The sequence below is a fragment of the Leiobunum rupestre genome, chromosome 10, assembly GCF_980474605.1.
Source record: "Leiobunum rupestre chromosome 10, qqLeiRupe1.1.hap1, whole genome shotgun sequence".
Lineage (NCBI taxonomy): Eukaryota > Metazoa > Arthropoda > Arachnida > Opiliones > Sclerosomatidae > Leiobunum > Leiobunum rupestre.
Genome location: NC_143393.1, coordinates 45,737,830 through 45,756,269, shown reverse-complemented (window position 1 = coordinate 45,756,269; position 18,440 = coordinate 45,737,830). Strand labels below are relative to the sequence as shown.

The 18,440-nt window shown below is 34.4% G+C and overlaps 1 protein-coding gene across 1 annotated transcript; it reads right to left on the bottom strand.

Moving 5' to 3' along the window:
• Positions 1-799: 799 nt before the first annotated feature.
• On the bottom strand, positions 800-1,387 carry LOC149926040 (uncharacterized). Its single transcript, XM_090161850.1, has one exon. The coding sequence runs from the start codon at positions 1,385-1,387 to the stop codon at positions 800-802; it is 588 nt and encodes a 195-aa protein (XP_090017976.1).
• Between the last annotated feature and the right edge of the window lie 17,053 nt (positions 1,388-18,440).

Sequence of the window (18,440 nt, the reverse complement as noted above, 5' to 3'; positions counted from 1 at the left end):
AAAAGCATACAAGAAAAAAGTAAAGTGTGATCATGATTCTTGTGACCTAAAAATTTCACGGGCAGGTTTGGTAATCAACCCTAAATATCCGCATTTGGGGGCTTCCCCTGATGCATTAGTCAGTTGCAATTGTGATGGAGAAGGTTGCGTAGAGCTGAAATGCCCTTATTGCATCAAAGGAGAATCTGTGGCAGACCTAGCCATGAAAAAAAATTGCCTAGTCAAAAGTGGAGACGAGTTAGTACTAAATAAACAACACACATACTATTATCAATGCCAAGCTCAAATATTCATTTGCAGTAAACAATACTGTGATTTTGTTGTGTGGGCTGAAAACGGAGAAATATTTTTACAAAGAATTCATCCTGATCATGAGTTCTGGGAGAAAAATTTGGCCAAGGCAACTTGTTTCTTCAAGAATGCAGTCATGGTGGAATTATTGGCAAGGTATTTCACAAATGGCAATCACAAGAATACATCTTTGCCATCATCAGTAACTGAAGAGCCTGCAGCTAACAAAAACCCTTCACCCGCCGATGACCCAAATTCAAAAACTTGGTGCATTTGCCACGGTAAAGTTAGTAACGAAGAAAGAATGATTTTTTGCGAAGCTCCTGGCTGTGATATTATATGGTACCATACTAAATGCATTGGGCTAAAGAGAATACCAAAAGGATCCTGGGTCTGTAAAACCTGTCGCACAATATAAATGTTCCTATTTTTAAGTACAAAATGTGGCGAGTTATTCCTATTTTGAAATAAAAATTTCTACGATTTTACAGTTTTAAAAGCGTTGAGTTTATTCATTAATAATTGATGGACACACATTAAATAATGCACAACAAACTTGGGCAATTTTGTCAATAGTAGCTAATTTTTCGTTATTATCAGAGACATCATTTAGCATTTCAATCGGGACAGGCCCTTCGAGAATAGTGTATTTTTGTCGTACACACCCAATTACCCTTTCCACATGAATTCTTACACTAGCTAATTTACGGGTGTCTTCAATTTCATAAGGAGATAGCTGCTTTTTGTCTTTTTTAAATGCTGGTAGTTTGACTTCAGCACAATGAAATCCAACTGAATCAGCTATATTAAAGCCTCTATCAGCCAGTATCATGTCTCCGGGTAAAAGTTTATCTAATAATCCACAGTTTTCTGTAATATGTTTATCCGATACTCTCCCACCCCAAGCCTCAGAAAGGAAAGAAACTGAACACTGCGGAGTTACACCGATTAAAAATTTCACTGTGTGATGGTGTTTATATTGAGACCACAGCTGGCCTCTTGCTAATAGGGTAGAAGGTTTTTCAGTAAAAATCTCAAAGCAGTCGATAATCACAGTTACTTTCCTCCCAAAAACTTGTTCAAAAGATCTAGGCATAGTTTTATATAAATTGTCCCGAGAGGGCCACACAACTAAATGACCGAGTCTAGAAAAAAATACATCCAAGCATGAATAAAATACACGTGATGCTGTTCTGTTAGATACATTAAACCTGTAGCCTAAATCTAAAAAATCTACATTAAGCCTTATTTTCATTAAAAACATTATCATTTGCTGAAACTTGGTGAGTGAAGAAAGCTGATTAACAACTAAAAAAGGTTTAACTATGTTAAATATAACCATTAATGATTCGAAAGAGTTTAAACCTGTGTAGTATTTTACTTTCGCATTATCTTCAAAGCTGTCCTCGCAAATGATACTAGATTTTAATTTATTCTGCATTTTTTTAACTCTAAACGAGCTTGAACTAAATCACTTTCTAGTTCGCCTAATTTTTCACCCGTTAAATCAGTCTGGCACTCTTTTGTTTGAGTGCATACTGAAGTTTGAATACATTTGTGAGATGTAAAGGAGTAATTATAATGATTAAGAAGTGATCTTGCACGAGATAAGTCTTTTAACTCTTCATGACAGCGTATTGTTGAATTACTATTTTCAATTTCATTTCTACCTTCATTTAACTCATTTCCATCATCACTAATATTCGAATCAACTTCACCATCACTAATGTTTACATCGACTTCAGAATGTGAGGGAATCATCTTTAATGTAGGGAATTTGTTTTGAGCTCTTTTCAATGCACGTTCTTTTCTTTGCAGTGAAACTTTATCCTCTTTTAGCTTTTTCCCATAACCTAGGTTTAAACTAGGAACCCAATCTGGATTTCTATCATCTTTCAAAGAAGCTGGTTTTCCTGTAATAACATATACTTTAAAATCTACCCAAAAGCAATTACATATAATTATTATTAAAAGTTACTAATATCTCACCTGTAGTAAAATGTAAGGAGCATACTCTGGCATATTTAATCTTCTCCATCGTTAAATCTTTCCTATTTATTGCATTAATCAATTTTTTCCGCCTTAAATGTGCTAGGTTAACCAAGGCCCGGTTTTTACTATTTTCTTTCAGGCCAGGAAACCGATAAAATGATAAATTAGAACCGTCTCTGTTTGCCCGTTTTGAACATCCATAAACAGCACAAAAACTAACCATTTTGATTAAAAAACTTATTTAAAATCACTTAAAAAAGGTAGTGAAAATTACCAAACCCCTAGCCAAATTGCCTCCAAATTTTCTGTTTGCCCTCCAAAAACCGATTTTGAATTACGGATATGACGCGTTAGTCATGTGACTTTTCTTAGCCCCGCCTAACGTCAATGCTCTATACGGGTTTAATTTCTAGTCAAATTTAAAGATAATTCATAAATAATACAAAATCGTTTCAAATTGAGTTTGTGCAATAAAATAATTAGCGATTTGACCTGTATGTAATTGTAATTTTGCTGTTTCTGGCTATTTTGTTCTCAATTAATCCTTAAGACTTGGATGCTTTTTTATAAATACGTATTTTCCTTTTTGAACAATATACTCAGCGAAGAGGCCGGTGTAATGGTTAAGGACGCGCTCTATAAAGCTACCGGGCGTGAGTTCGAATTTCGCTTCCGCATATAGCTTTTATTAATTTTTTTCATATTAATTTTACTTTCAGTTTGAACATTTTATCTGCTTTTTATATCAAATTTATATTTAGTATTATTTCCAAAAATATTAAATTACACTCTTTAAACTAAAATAACTACTAACAATAAACAATCTGAGCAAACACACGGGTACACGATTCATATTACAAAAATTTATTTTTGTTTCCTTGTTTAGTGGTAATTTATAACCCAAATTGAAGTAGACATTCAAACATTCGTATCCATCCGTGTAATATAGATAAGCCAAATCCCAGATTATTGTACTATATATCTCGGTTGATCTTTTGATCTACATTATTGAACATTTTAGAAGTTACACCACACATATAACATTTTTGAGTAGATTTTGTTTCAGTAAGAGCATTGCAAACTTTCCCATCAACCATTGAAAATACTAATATATATATAAGCTACCTCAATTGCTCTATCGTGTATAATGAATGCGCTTTTCTGGAGGTTTATAATTTCATTACCTACTCTCTTCTTTTCCTCACTTGATGTTTTTGTAGACTTTGAGAAGCAGGACGCGGGTTTTGCTAAACGATCAGGTCACCACTAACAAGGCGAATTGAAACGATGCAGGTTATAAAAACAGCAGAGTCAGTAGCTTCTTTACCATGAAAGGCTTGCTTATATGAATTGTGTCCAGATGAGCCATTGAATCACCATTTTGAAATTAAAGAGAGACTTTGAAGTTTTTCATTTTCAATATGCTCAATGTCAGATTCCAGTGATAAAAGTAATCGTTTTATAGTGTGATCAAGCAAGGCTTGAAATGTAACTTCAACGCGACTTTCTGACACGGATATAAATTCCCTTTCGGGATAACAAAGCTGTTTGGTGGATTGAACAATTTTATACGCAGGAAATTTATCTGGAGCATTTGCCCTTATAATTTGATATTGATGCCTAGATAATTTCGCATATCCACCAAACCAGATAGCGCGTCTTCACCGGATAAACTTGTAACATGTCATGCAAAAACCTTAGACTCATTTCAGTAGCGTAGTTTAGTACAATCAAAGGTGTAGAGTCTCGTAATGGTTTAGTTTTTCGTCGTTTGGTTAGTTCACAACTTGATTCGAAAATAGTTTCTGGACGTCCAATTTTATTGTCCTTAAATTTGGGGAAAGAAATTGATTCATCTAACCATTTGGCATTATATTCTTTAAATATGTTTTCCGTGCTGTGCGATTTCATCCATCGAGACTTGAATTGAGTTTTAAAAATAGCCATTTTTTATTAAATTTCTTAGAATACCCTTCGTCACATTTTATTCTGTGTTTAAAATTTTTGGTCAAAAATTAAAATGATCTTCAATTCTACTGTGCGGTGAGATTTTCATGATTTCAAATAAAACATTCCTCTTTATAAGCTCATTAGTGTACAAAGTTTGTCCTATAAATAATTTTAAATTATAATTAAGTTCTGTATCATGTAAATTGAAAATATAAAAAGTTTTCGATAATCCTAAACAGACCATTTACGTTTTGAAATAGTTTGTCATTAAATAACCATAACTGGATCTTTAAACTTAATATTTCACAAAATATACATATTTGAAAACGTTACCACATTACCATTGGACATAATCTTTGTAATACGTGACGTGGATTGAGCAAAAGGCATAATTCCGTTAAAAGTAATGTAAGGTTTAACAATCGAATAATAGCTCGTGATAATTTATCGTGTGCTGGAATTTCACGTTATTTGGTATAACAAAAAGAAAATTATTTCATAAGAGAAATTATCCCATTAACTTAGCATAGTTTTAAGTTGAATCGACGAGCTGTTAGGAAAATAAATTTTCGATTACTTGGCTTTTTTTTTACAAATTGAATAATATCAAAGCCCATTTAACATAAAAATAGCGAAGAACACTTTTCTAATTGGATTTGTTTATATCCATTATAACAGAACATATGTTATGTCCGATTCACAATAACTTTCCTGTAGCCAGTTTAGCATTATTTACTTGATGACCAACTTTCGACTTTTAATTGATCAAATGAATATGGGTCAAAGTTATGTAGACATAAAATATGATGAGAAACAACTTTCTAATTGGAACAAAGTTTCGAAATCGAATGGTTCTCGAGATAATTTTTCAATGACCTTGAAGAAACGGTTCAAGGTCATCGATGTCACAAATTTTAAATTAGCACAGGAAACTGTTTTTATGTTATTGCTATGGATCGTTTTTAAATTGAACACCCTTTTAATTTCATATATCTTCGGAAAACCTGTACAAAAAATAGAAAATATTGTGATAAATAATGAACATTCATGAACTTAAATCAAAAATTGTAACTTAATGTACCTGAATTCATAACTAAAAGTCACATTAATTCTAAAAGGAATATATTAGTTAAAGACCTTTAACGTCGTTTTCCAGAATTCACACTATTTGAATTACGCGGCTTTGAATAATAGTTTCATAACTCTAAAATATCGATATCTACTTGGTATTGATATTTCCAAAACTAAAGAATGCAAAACAAATATATTTAGCTTTTAAATCAAGCCTGAATGTATACCAAAAACTATGCCAAAACTCCTACTTAAAATTTCTAAAAAAATCTACTAATTCTAAGGAGCCTGGTTGAAAATAAAATTTTGCAGTCAAAAATCAAACACCGGTAAAGTGTGCGGTGGTTTATAAACAAATATTATAAATTAAACTAAAATTAAATTCATACGCGCGATTTTTTTTTTTTTTTTTACTTTTGGCCAGGTTTGGGCTCCAGTTTGCCCCACTGTGCGTCGTCTAGGGTGTTTTACAACGCCGTCTGGGGTGTTTCACTACGTCGTTTGTGTTAGGAAAATTATTACAGCACCGATTGTGTTATTTTGATGTTGATGATTCTTGGATGCAAAGAGGTGGCACAGATAATAAGTTAACTGTTTAGGGCCAACGTGTTTTCTTTTACTTGCCACATTAACAGTAAAAACCAAACAGTATCTTAGCCGCCACATATTTTGCAGTTGCATCTGTTTTGGTTTTGCATACATATCGAAATTAAATTCTTGGAATTTTTTATACAGTCCGAAAACCTATTCAATCCATAAGTTTGTTTTGAGATATTTAAATTTAGCAACACAGACTAATACCGGTGTATATTCCAAATTTAAAATCCAAAACGCAGAAAACCAAACTACAATCACTGACATTAGGTTCTCAGAGTTTAGACATTTGACTCGGTCAATGTACAACCCAAAATACTCGTTTTAATTTCGTGCCCCCCTATATGTCGGGGGCTAGAAATATTGTGTTTATTCAATAGTGGTACAAGTAGATGGTTAGCTAGTAGTGCCCGTAAAGGCGGGAGAGAACCGTTCGACATTGCAGAGAGTTCTACGAGTAACCTCTCTGAAAGGGAAGTGGCCGAGAAAAATGGAAATCAGTCACCTCGTAGTGGTCGCAAAGGCGCGTATTCTGCTCCAAATCCCGTAGAGCAGTATCGGTTAACCTATAAAAAAGTTCTGCGGATAGAACAGGGAAAGATAAAATGCTAATAATAAGGTTAGCTGGTAGTGCTCGTAAAGGCTCGTGGAAGGTGAATTTTCAAGTAACCTCTCGGAATGAAAAGGTGTGGAGCAAAAGAAAATGGGACACAGTTACAAAGTCACACTTACAGGTTCAAATCACGCAGGGCAGTATCGGTTAACTTGAATTAGTCGTGTATGGCCAGAAGTTATACATAAGTGTGGCACTTAATTATCGAAGCCATGTATGGCCAGATGTAATAAATAAGTGTGGCACCTACTTATCGATGCCGTGTATGGCCAGAAGTAATAAATAAGTGTGGCACTTTCTTATCGGAGTTTCCATTTTAAGTGGAAGGCTGACTTAAGACAATAGGGCAAGACTCATTGTACGTGAGCTTGAATCATTGTAGAATATCTGACTTGGTGTATCATCCAGCATGTTTTCGATCGCTGGTAATAATGTTTTAACACTTCCAATTTCTTAATGTGAAAGTAAATTAGTCACTCCCTCTTTAGATTTTGCCGTAGCACAGAACATTTCCTAGGATCATTTTCGTTTTCGTATTCATCTTTTTTACGTTTTCGACCCCAAATAGCTCTTGCATGATCTACTTTTGGGGTATTTTTTACTGTCCTCCTATAATTCTTGAATTTGTTTCGTAGACCCATTTGTCCTGCGGAATGCCAAAATTAAACACTTCTTTTTTATTTTAAATGATACAAAACAGTTCTAGTTTCAAGAATAATTTAAACAAAACTAAAAATAAATCAATTTTGAAATTAAAATCACAGTCAAGTTATCTTGAAATTAAAATTAATAAAAGTAATGTAAATAAAAATAACAACTATATTTAAATGGACTAAATTCAAAGTACTACATCAATAACGTGTTTATGCTTACTTATCAGAATGACTATACCCCTAAAATCCGACTGTAAGGCCATGTGGAGATTCAAAATTTAGGATAAGCTCCGAGTTTAAATTATACTTTGCTGACACACTTTTAGTCATACTTAGGCAATATCAATTTTTATGTAAGGTAGTTTCAAGTTTATTAGTGAAATAAAAAATGTACAAACCATCGGTAGAGGGCTAAGTCAACTGGCGACTTGTAAGCCCTCAATTATATTAAAAAGCCAAAATGTGTAAAAAAAATAAAATAAGATTACAAAAGAACAAAGATAACAGAGCATAACGAACATTAATATTAAAAATCGGCGGTTTCAGATAAAATATTTTTTTAAGTTTCGTTTTGAATTAAGACCGAGTACTCTTATCCATGATAAAGTTGTAGGGCACAAATTTGCGATAATGGGGGAGCATTTAAAGTAAATTTATTTTTACGCACCTGAAATAGGACTTCTTTCAAAATTATATCCGAAAATTACTCGATTGGCGTCTTTCTAGTCTCCAAATTTAGTTCGCAAATATTTTTAATTCGCAGATCCCTTTTGCTATTTCCGTTACAAATCAGGCACGTTATGAAATCCGACGACATGGTATTTACTTTAAATCATGTATTGAAAAGCACTATTTGAAAGTTAGCCGAAGCTGAAGCTACTTCTGCGGAACAGATACGAAAAGTTAGGGTAAAGGGAAAAACCGGGCTACCCCTAATCAAGAGGCGAAACCGGATAAATAAATTCCCCTCACAAAGTCGACGGAGATGGGCAGAGAGGTTTAAATAAAGTAAATACATATGCAGCCGTATTCTGCATGACCCCCTACGCAAGAGTCAAGAGAGGTACCGCCCTCTTGCTTAAGAAGCTCCGGTTGGCTGAAATGTTTGGCGGTAATTCTCTTGCCTTTGCTTTTCTATTGGCTGTGGTTACGTCATGAGTGTTACGTAACATTTTGACTTCCGGCGCTTGTTTCACTATGACGCTTCCCGGAGCTGTTGCTGCTATCGCCGCACTAGCGGCGTTAGGCTTAGAAGAAAATGAAAGGGTATGGAGGGCTAAGCATGTAAAAATTGCCCTCTCCTCCAATCTTTCGGAAAATGTGTCGTTTAGTTGCCTATATAGAATAAAATGTTTTTGGAAAATATTAGTTTCCTATCTCAACGCTAGGGGGCGCAAATTAAAAAAACACAAAATTTAGTTTTCTGACTTTTTCTCCCCAACTAATTGACCGATTGCGCTAAAATAGTATTCATTCGATAGATAAAATTTTACTGCACCACTTTATGGTGAATTGTAATTTTTTTTTAAAAATTCTACGTTTTATAAAAAAAACAATTTTAAAAAAATTTATTTCTACTAAAAACAATTCGGCACCAACAAATAACAAATTTATTTTAGACGAGTCTTTACCATTCTATTGAAATCTGCTTTTAATTTTTTTTTAAAAGTATGGGGCCAACCCGAAAAAAAAAAATGTATAGCCTTAATATTTGGAAATTTCTATTAAAATCAATGAAAACGTTTTATTTAAATAGTAGATAGAAAATATAACGGAAAAAATGCTGATTAACCCTTATTTAAAAAAATATACAAATATAGAAAATTATATTTTTAGTTTAAGTGTTTAGAAAGTTAGTATTCGGGTTTTCCACTTTGGTTTTATTCCTAAGTATTAAGTTTGATTTGTTTAAAACAAAATATGTATTTTTCGTGTATCCTGCTTTACCTACATAGCGCAATAGATCTGAGAATGAACGAATTTCACATCTTTAAAATTTAAACGCCATCACTACGAATTTTTGTTTGCCCACGTTATAATTCTTCAGAAAATTAATTTGAAAAACTTTAGAAAGTGGTTTTCAATTTACAAAAATTAGTTAATGTATTTACGTAAACATCGTGGTGGTAATTTCGCATTGATTGTTGGTTTTAGGCTATTTACGCAGTACAGAATCTAATAACTAAGGTAGAAGATAATGTTTCGGTAAAGGCGAGAATACGACGAACTAAATTGAAAGTATTTTATCATTCTTTAGCGTTTGAAAATTGATCATGTCATCTGCAGATAAATATAATTCCAAGCGTAAAAGGGATGACGGGAAATGTGCCATGTGTCACCATGCTTTTAAACACATTTTAAATAAAAGAAGAAAACGTATTGAAGAAAATTCAGAAATATTAAAAGCACGTATTTTAGGTATTGAAACATTAAATAAAGGCGACGAAATATGTAACCAATGCAGACTTAAATTGTTAAAAGTTCGCGGAAGCCCAGAAAAAGGGAAACACCCGAAGACCTTCCAGCTAGTTCTCCCGCTACTAGTACATCTTTCAGTCAGAAAACTGATTCTTCTATAAACGATCCTACTGTCGATTATCAATATATTGGAAATGATGGTGAACCAAAAGAGTTGCTAGAAATGCCCTTTTCGCGTGTAGTAGCGACACACAATTATTGTTTTTTCTGTGGATTTAAATGTAAAGATAATTTGGTACTAGTCCCTTTGACAGCTAGGCTGCAAACATTTATAAGGCGGCGGCTATATATTCCTTATGGAAACAGATGTTGCAAAGATCATTTAATTAAGAAGCGTTTTTATAATAACGAAATTGACAATCTAAATGTTTATTCTACTCGTAGTTATATGGACGTAACGGAAATAGGTGAATTTTTGAAGCTTATGGCAGTTTCTGCTGACAAAACTTTGTTGGATCAAATGGGAGACTTCAACATTTCCGAAGAACGCTTATACGCTTTCACGGGGCTTTCTTGGGAACAAGTAATAGAACTACGTGAAATGCTGGTCTCCATGAGAAATTCTGATCTTAGGACTGTCACCCAAGCAATAATAATTTTTTTATTCAAATTGAGATGTGGAAGCTCAAATTATCTCGTCGCTTCTATACTAGGGCTTGATTATAAACAACAAGTCTCCGATATAAAAAAATCGGTTTTAAAATCATTTGAAAATGACGTTCTTTCGCAGCATTTCGGCTTAGCCAATAATTCCAGAGTTGATCTTATAATGAACCACACTTCTACAATGACACAAAAGTTACACAACTTCGAAAACAAATTGGTGCTTATTTGTGATGGCACATACATTCGTCATCAAAAAAGTTCAAATAATGAATATCAGAGAAAATCATATTCGGGGCAAAAAAAGGTGCCTTTATGTAAGCCGTTCACTGTATGCACAACTAATGGGTACGTTGTCGATATGCTCGGTCCCTACCTAGCCAATAAAAATGACGCTAATATTCTTCAAGATGTACTTCAGAACTCAAACTCTATGAAAAATATTCTTCGAAAAGGAGATATTTTAATCTTGGATAGAGGGTTTCGCGATGTCGTACCTTATTTAAAAAAATGTGGTTACGAGGTTCTGATGCCCCCGCTTAAAGGGAAAAGACCCCAATTAACTACGAAAGAATCCAACGATTCTAGATTCGTTACAAAATTAAGATGGGTTGTAGAGGCAGTGCACGGTATACTGAAACAAAAATATAGTTTGTTAGACCACAAACTTGATAACAAAATGGTTCCAAAAACTGGAATTTATTGCCGTATTGCCTCGTTTATTTATAACAAGTTTTGTAAACGACTGGATTCGGACCTCGAGATGGGTGACGAAATAGTAAGTTTCATGAAATCTCGCCGTGAAACTGATAACACTTTAGCTAATGAAGTAAAAGATAATCGTTGGATAAGAAGCACTGTGCCTTTTAAAAATATGTCATCAATGTATCTCCAAGATTTCCCAGAACTTACGAAAAAAGATTTAATAATTATTTTCTCAGGAACCTACCAATTGAAACAAACCATTTCGTATATTGCAGAACTGCTGGACGAAAATAATCAAATAAAAGTAGGGTTTCTTAAAGAACGCGACAATTTGATTAAAGTTTTGGTACGTTCTCGCCACAAAAACAGTAAATCATACAAATGCTTTATTGAATATGTACCGAATGCAATTGCATATGCCAGCATATTACGATACTGGTGCGAGTGCCCTAACGGAAACCGCACCGTCGGCTGCTGTTCGCACGTTGCTTCGGTTATTTACTATCTTTCAAATGGCAGATTTGAAAGTAAGATCTTAAAGCCAGCAGAAATATTGTCTGATCTTTTTATTAATGATCAAATAGTGGTAAGCATTAACGAAGAGTCAGACGACGATGAATAAAACCTTGATAATTGAATAATTGTACAAGTCCAGTTTTTTCATTTATATTATAAAATAATTGTAAAATGTTTAAATGAAAATAATTTTTCAGATAATAAAAGCACCACCATTTACACTTTTCAAACAAGCACTGCGTCAAAATTAGAAGGTTAAAAACTGTTTTAAGTGAGGGTTAACCAGCATTTTTTCCGCTATATTTTCTATCTACTATCTTAAATGGGCTGAAAAATTTCGAAGACATAGAAAAACGGATGAAAAAAGTTTAAATAAAACTTTTTCATTGATTTTAATAGAAATTTCCAAACATTAAGGCTATACATTTTTATTTTTTTTTTCAGGTTGGCCCCATACTTTTAAAAAAAAATTAAAAGCAGATTTCAATAGAATGGTAAAGACTCGTCTAAAATAAATTTTTTATTTGTTGGTGCCGAATTTTTTTAGTAGAAATACATTTTTTAAAAATTGTTTTTTTTTTATAAAAAGTAGAATTTTAAAAAAAAAAATTTCAATTCCCCATAAAGTGGCGCAGTAGAATTTTATCTATCGAATGAATACTATTTTAGCGCAATCGGTCAATTAGTTGGGGAGAAAAAGTCAGAAAACTAAATTTTGTGTTTTTTTAATTTGCGCCCCCTAGCGTTGAGATAGGAAACTAATATTTTCCAAAAACATTTTATTCTATATAGGCAACTAAACGACACATTTTCCGAAAGATTGGAGGAGAGGGCAATTTTTACATGCTTAGCCCTCCATACCCTTTATAGAACAGAACTCCGCGAGGCCTTCGAAATGCCGGATAGGGAATTTCTTTCTCAATACCGTATGAGAAAATTTGATGTGCGTCGCTTATGCGATTTATTAAGGCCAAATTTGATAAAACAAGATGTCAACAAGTATGTTCTGAGTGTTGAAGATGAAGTGTTGTCGACCTTACTATTTTATGGCTCTGATTCTTTCCAACATATCGTAGCTAGCAACTATGAAACTGGAATGAGCCAACCGTTAGTAGGTCCATAAATAGAGTTACCAGAGCTATTATTGAAACTATGCCTAACACACGCGTGTTTCCTGTATTCGTTGAGACGGTTGAAGAAATTAAGGTATGTTTTATTAAATAATTAAAGTAAACCGATAGGTTTACTATTTATTCTTACCCTCGACTCCTGCCTTCCACTCCTTCCCCGTTTAGCTGTTTATCCGGTACCCTATCGTGTAGCATTGCGCTATATTCGATAGCTAAGACACGATTTTACACTTCAAATTTGCAAAAACATCGCATTTCGACACTTTTGTATACAGTACGGTCTAGAGAACAAACTACTTATCGTAGGTGAAATCGGAAAACACCATTCGATTTCTGACATTTCAATCCTCAGACTTTGCTATATTTCAAGTCAATTCCAGTTAATTTTAGTTAGTAAATCATCGAATACAAATTCAGTTAATAAATTATCAGCTCTAAAAACAACCGGCTAGAGATAGAGCGAGCTTTTCGGGACGGGAAAAAGGGGAAGACGCGGGGGTGGAATAAACTCAAACGCTGGAATAGCCCTTTAAGAGTATTCCTAAGGGATATTCCAGCGTTTAAGTTTATTTCCTACCGACTGAAATAATCCGGGACCGCAATGCGCATGCGTGTTAGCTGAAAATTCATCGGTGTTCCGTAAGTCACTTGGGAAAATTAAACATTACTTGAAACGCTGTTGTGAACTTTCAATATCTGTCCCTTCTTAGCCGTAATATTTACAAGATGTGAACTTTCAATATCTGTCCCTTCTTAGCCGTAACATTTACAAGAATAAACACGGTTTTTTCAGTTCAGAGAACTGTTTTTGTATAATACTATGATGGTCACACAATTAGACATTTTCATAATTTCAGAGGTCATTCTTGCATAGGTGTGCTTTACCGCATATCATTGGAGCAGTTGATTGTACGCATGTGAATATAAAGGCACCAAGCCGTAGAGTATCTGAACCGACATCGAAACCACTACATCAATGTCCAAATAGTTTGTGATAATAACCTCCGGATTCTTAATGTCGTTGCCCGTTGGTCTAGCTGCATACATGATTCTTTCATTTGGCGTAACTGTGGGTTATTCCAAAGTTTTGTTAATGGTAGAATGTGTGTGGGTTATTAACTTGGTGGTAACGGTTACGGATTGCAACCTTGGCTGATAACTCCCATCTTGGATGCTGTTACAACAAATGAGCTAGAATTTAATAACAGACATAAACGAGGTAAAGTGTAACTATTATTGTAAGTTTCCAAATAATCAAAAGATGTTGATATTACAGGAAGAAACGTTATTGAACGTCTAAATGGCGTATTAAAATGAAGATTTAGGTGTCTTGATAAAAGTGGGGGACATTTGTGCTATGAGCCAGCAAAAGTCTGTGAAATTATCACAGCTTGTTGTTATTTGCACAATTATTGCATTGACAACAACGTTCCTCACCCTCTAGCACCTGGTTAATAAAAATTGTTCCATATTAAGACCTATAACTTTAAATGTTTCTGAAACATTTTGGCTCTTACTTACAGCACAGGTAGCTGCAGATGTACTCAGGATTGCTGCGGTCCATGAAATGCAAAATGACGAGTTAGAGGAAGTAGGAGAGTACAATTTTCTCGAACGTGGACGACTGTTACGACAACAGCTTGTAGACCTCTGTATCGTACACTAGAGGTATCGCCAAATTTTATTTAACATTTTAATGAATAAAAAATAATGTGAGTTATTTCATTTCCACACCACTGTGGAGGTAGAAATAATAGCGCGTGTTTTTACGAGGTATCCCATTACCACATTTAGTTACAATAACTGAAATTGGGTTCAGGCCTAAATCCTCGGGCATCATAACCAGAAAAATTAATTTAACGACTCATCTACCACAACAGGTGGCTGCAATTATTGACCAGCAGTGACTGCTAGCAATAGCTGGCATATTGCTTCCGTCTTTCGCTCTTCACAAGCCACCAGCCTTTCAAGGGCATCAACGAACCTTTTATAACTGTCGGCCACTACTTCAAGAGTTGAAGCATTCCTCTCACTCTAAGAAATCACCGTAAATTTAACAACCAAAATGCCGAAATGATCATTAACATTTATTGCCATATTACAGTAATAAATACGGTAGCAATGAGGTCTATTTTACTGTGCAAGGAGTGTCATAGCAGAGTCGTTGAAATCTTCATTGCACGATGACATTACTGTGTATTTTAAGGTAACAGGACTGTGCATTTTACGGTGACGCTACTGTACATTTTATGATGCCGTGACTGCATTGTACGCTGCTATGACTGTGCACTGTACGGTGACGTGACCATGCGTTGTACGGTGCCTGTGCATTTTACGGTGACGCTACTGTACATTTTTTGATGCCGTGACTGCATTGTACGCTGCTATGACTGTGCACTGTACGGTGACGTGACCATGCGTTGTACGGTCTCGTAACTGTATTGTACGGTGACACGCCTGTGCTCTTTAAGGTGACGTGACTGTGCATTGTATGGCCACTGTGGATTTTACAGCTACTTAACTGTACAGTTTACAGAGACGTGATTGTGCATTGCACAGTGACTGTAGGTTTTACAGTTACTTAACTGTGCATTTTACGGTTATTGTGCGTTGTATAGTGACGTGGCTGTGCATTGCACGGTGACTGAATTTTACAGTAACTAAGCGATGCATTTTAAGGAGACGTGACTGTGCATGTTACAGTGACGTGATTTTGCATTATACGTTGAAATAACAATTATAATTTACATTGATTTTGCAGTTTAAGTAACGGTTGAGACATGTTTCATATTACTATTATAGTAACATCAATTGCACATTGACCAGAAAAATTAGATATTTTCAAACTGTAAATTACCCATTTCTCAAGGGTTAAAATTAAATTCATTGTGTATTTGTACATTTTAAACCAAACTCTACATTTCACACTAATATTAAATTCAATTTTTAATCAAACCGTATAAAAGCTACAGAACTATGATTAATTTCAATGAAACCGTCTTATTTCCATCACACATTGACATGTTAATTAACTGAACTGTAAATAACATTTTTAGTCAAAGTTTATTTAAATTATTCTTTAACCAAATAGGGTAATTACTTTGGTGTCATTTGATTTACATGATCTACAGTAATAATACATCATAATTATATATTCAAAATATGATCCATATTCTATTTGGTATTAAACAAATCAAACTGCATATCTACTGTAAATAACCTTTAATGCAACAATTTTACATTTTAAATGAACAAAAATATAACTAGAATAGCCATCAACATTTGCAGGAACATGAGTTTCATCTGAAAATACAATTGCCATATTATTTTTAACAAAGGCTTGTAATGGTTACCAGATCTCTCCTTTTCGAAATTGCCCTTTTAGTCATAATTCTTTAAATTACTAGACTAGACTACGTCGATTTCATCACAAATAGCTACCTTATTGTGGCCAATAAGTAGCGCAAATATAAAATGTATTAAGTAAGAAATATACCAACAGATAAGGAAGACAACTACACACTTTCATTCTTCTAGACGAGGTAATTAAGAATAACAAATATTATAACAAAAACAGTTCTTCGAACTGAAAAAACAGTTTAGAGCTCGTTAAATGTGCAGCCTTAAAGGGACATATATTATTTTTATTGTTGATTAATATGTCAAATTCATTTAAAGTATTAAAAAATATTCCTGTGAACAACAGAATGACGTCATTCCGCCTTTCAAATCACAGTCCACTGCTCCTCCAATTTTTAACACACAATCTGTTACCGAATTCCAGGCGAAATTTCGAAAAGTCGGGCTGGCAGTGATTATACCCAAGGCCCAAAATTTTAGCCTAACTTTTATTTAAATCGATTTCGAATTACCAAATACCGTAAAGTGACAGAACTTAGGTTGAAATGCAAGCCAACTATATTATTTACCTTTTATCATCGAAGATTTGTTCGTTTTAAATCATTATGTTTAAACATGTTAGAATATGAAAATTAACATTTCACGCAGGCAGCCGGGCACGCGGCATTAAAACCGCCGTCAAAACGAAGCCGTGTCGACCGGTAAGTTGGCACCTTTTTTCCGACTTCCACCCGTTCCCGTTGCGCATGCGCGCCAATCTGAAACTTAAAAGGGAAAATGGATGCCTCGAAACCGTAATTTCCTGGCTTCAATAACTTATAATTTCTCGGCGTTATTGATTAATTTATAAATCGTGAAAAGACGGGCCCATGAAGTGAAACACGCTGATTTTAAATCCGTTTACAAAATTAAAATACGAGAAGTGGTTGAGGTTAGAGCGCGACCCAAAAAAGGCCTAAAAGTAACTCAAGCTGAGTTGACGTCTTCCACGACCAAACCGGTAAATTGCCCATATACGCGCAGCAGAGGTGGAAATGGGGAAAAAAGATGAGCTCTAAATATACTCCGCGGCCGCGGAGTATAATAAGAAAGAGATCTGGAAATTATAGAACATTTATGTAAATAAACCTTAATATTTTGGATCATCGACAGTTGTTTTAGCAGCAACTGAAAGACGGTTTCCTAAATTTAATATTTTTTTACTTATGCCATTTTTCTTTATCTTCGTTCCACTGAGAGGGTCAATAAACATAAGGCGCCTGGAAAAATAACATGATATTAAATACAAGGTGTTAGATAAAACGTAATGAAGTAAAAATTGGTCATTATTTTCAAAACATTTTAATACAATAATTTAATATTTTACCAAGAATGAATATTTCGAAACATTTTTTTTCGGGGGGGGGGGGAGGGGGCGTACTTAAAACTAACATAGTCGCTACTTCCACTCTGTTACCTTAGCCGACTCTATTTTATTTACCCAAATCCCCCCCAAAAATAATCGGGGCCTCCTTATCCATTGGTTTAAGTGGGCCAAGGGGCGCCGCATGCCAAAAGGCGGCAGCTGATGTCCAATGCTATGAGGCCACCACCAAGAGAGGGCGGCAATTTGTTTAGCCCAAAGCTACAAAATATCTAAAGAGGGCCCTGGAAGCAATATAAACCACACTTGTGTGCATGTGTGGTGTACTTAAAACTAACATAGTCGCTACCTTCACTCTGGTACCTTAATTAGCCAACAAAATATAATTTATTCGCCCAACTCCCAAAAATAAAGGAATATCCACCACACGAGTGTGGTGTACTTAAACTTAGTAGATATATTTTTCTGACTAAGGTACCAGATTGCAGATAATTCATTTACCCAAATCCCAGAAAACAAAATAGTATAAACCACACTTGTGCGGTGTACTTAAAACAAAATAACGGCTACTTCCACTCTTGTACCTTAGCCAGATCAATTATTTTATTCACCCAAATCCAAAAATAAAAACAAAGTTAAATCCACCACACCAATGTAGTGTACTTAAAATTTATTTACCCAACTCCTAAAAAACAAAGCAATATCTACTTAATGCTACCTCCACTGAGGTACCGTAACAAACAAAAATAATTTCATCACCCAAATTATATTTATAATTAAAGAAACCGACGTTCAGTTTCTTCAATAATATGTAATAAAATATTGTTAGGGAAATTAAACAGGAACAAGAGGTAAAATAATTTAATCAAAATTTTATTTCAGCTACAAAAAAATGTTCTTGAGTTCGGTTTTTGCTCAACAAAGGGTTAAAAAACCCATCACGTCGAGACAGGGAAGCATTACTCGTACAGGTACATGAGCGAGGAAGGCGACTTGGAATGTCCGAATGTCCTTCAGGTGTTCCGGAATGGAAGATAGCTCAGTTTCATCTTGGATTACTAATATGACTATAATATGCAGTAGTCATATTATTAATCAAAGGTTGAACTGTGAACTTTGCA

Coding starts and splice junctions, on each gene's coding strand:
- LOC149926040 (XM_090161850.1), bottom strand. CDS start 1,387: ATGCCTAGATCTTTTGAACAAGTTTTTGGGAGGAAAGTAACTGTGATT.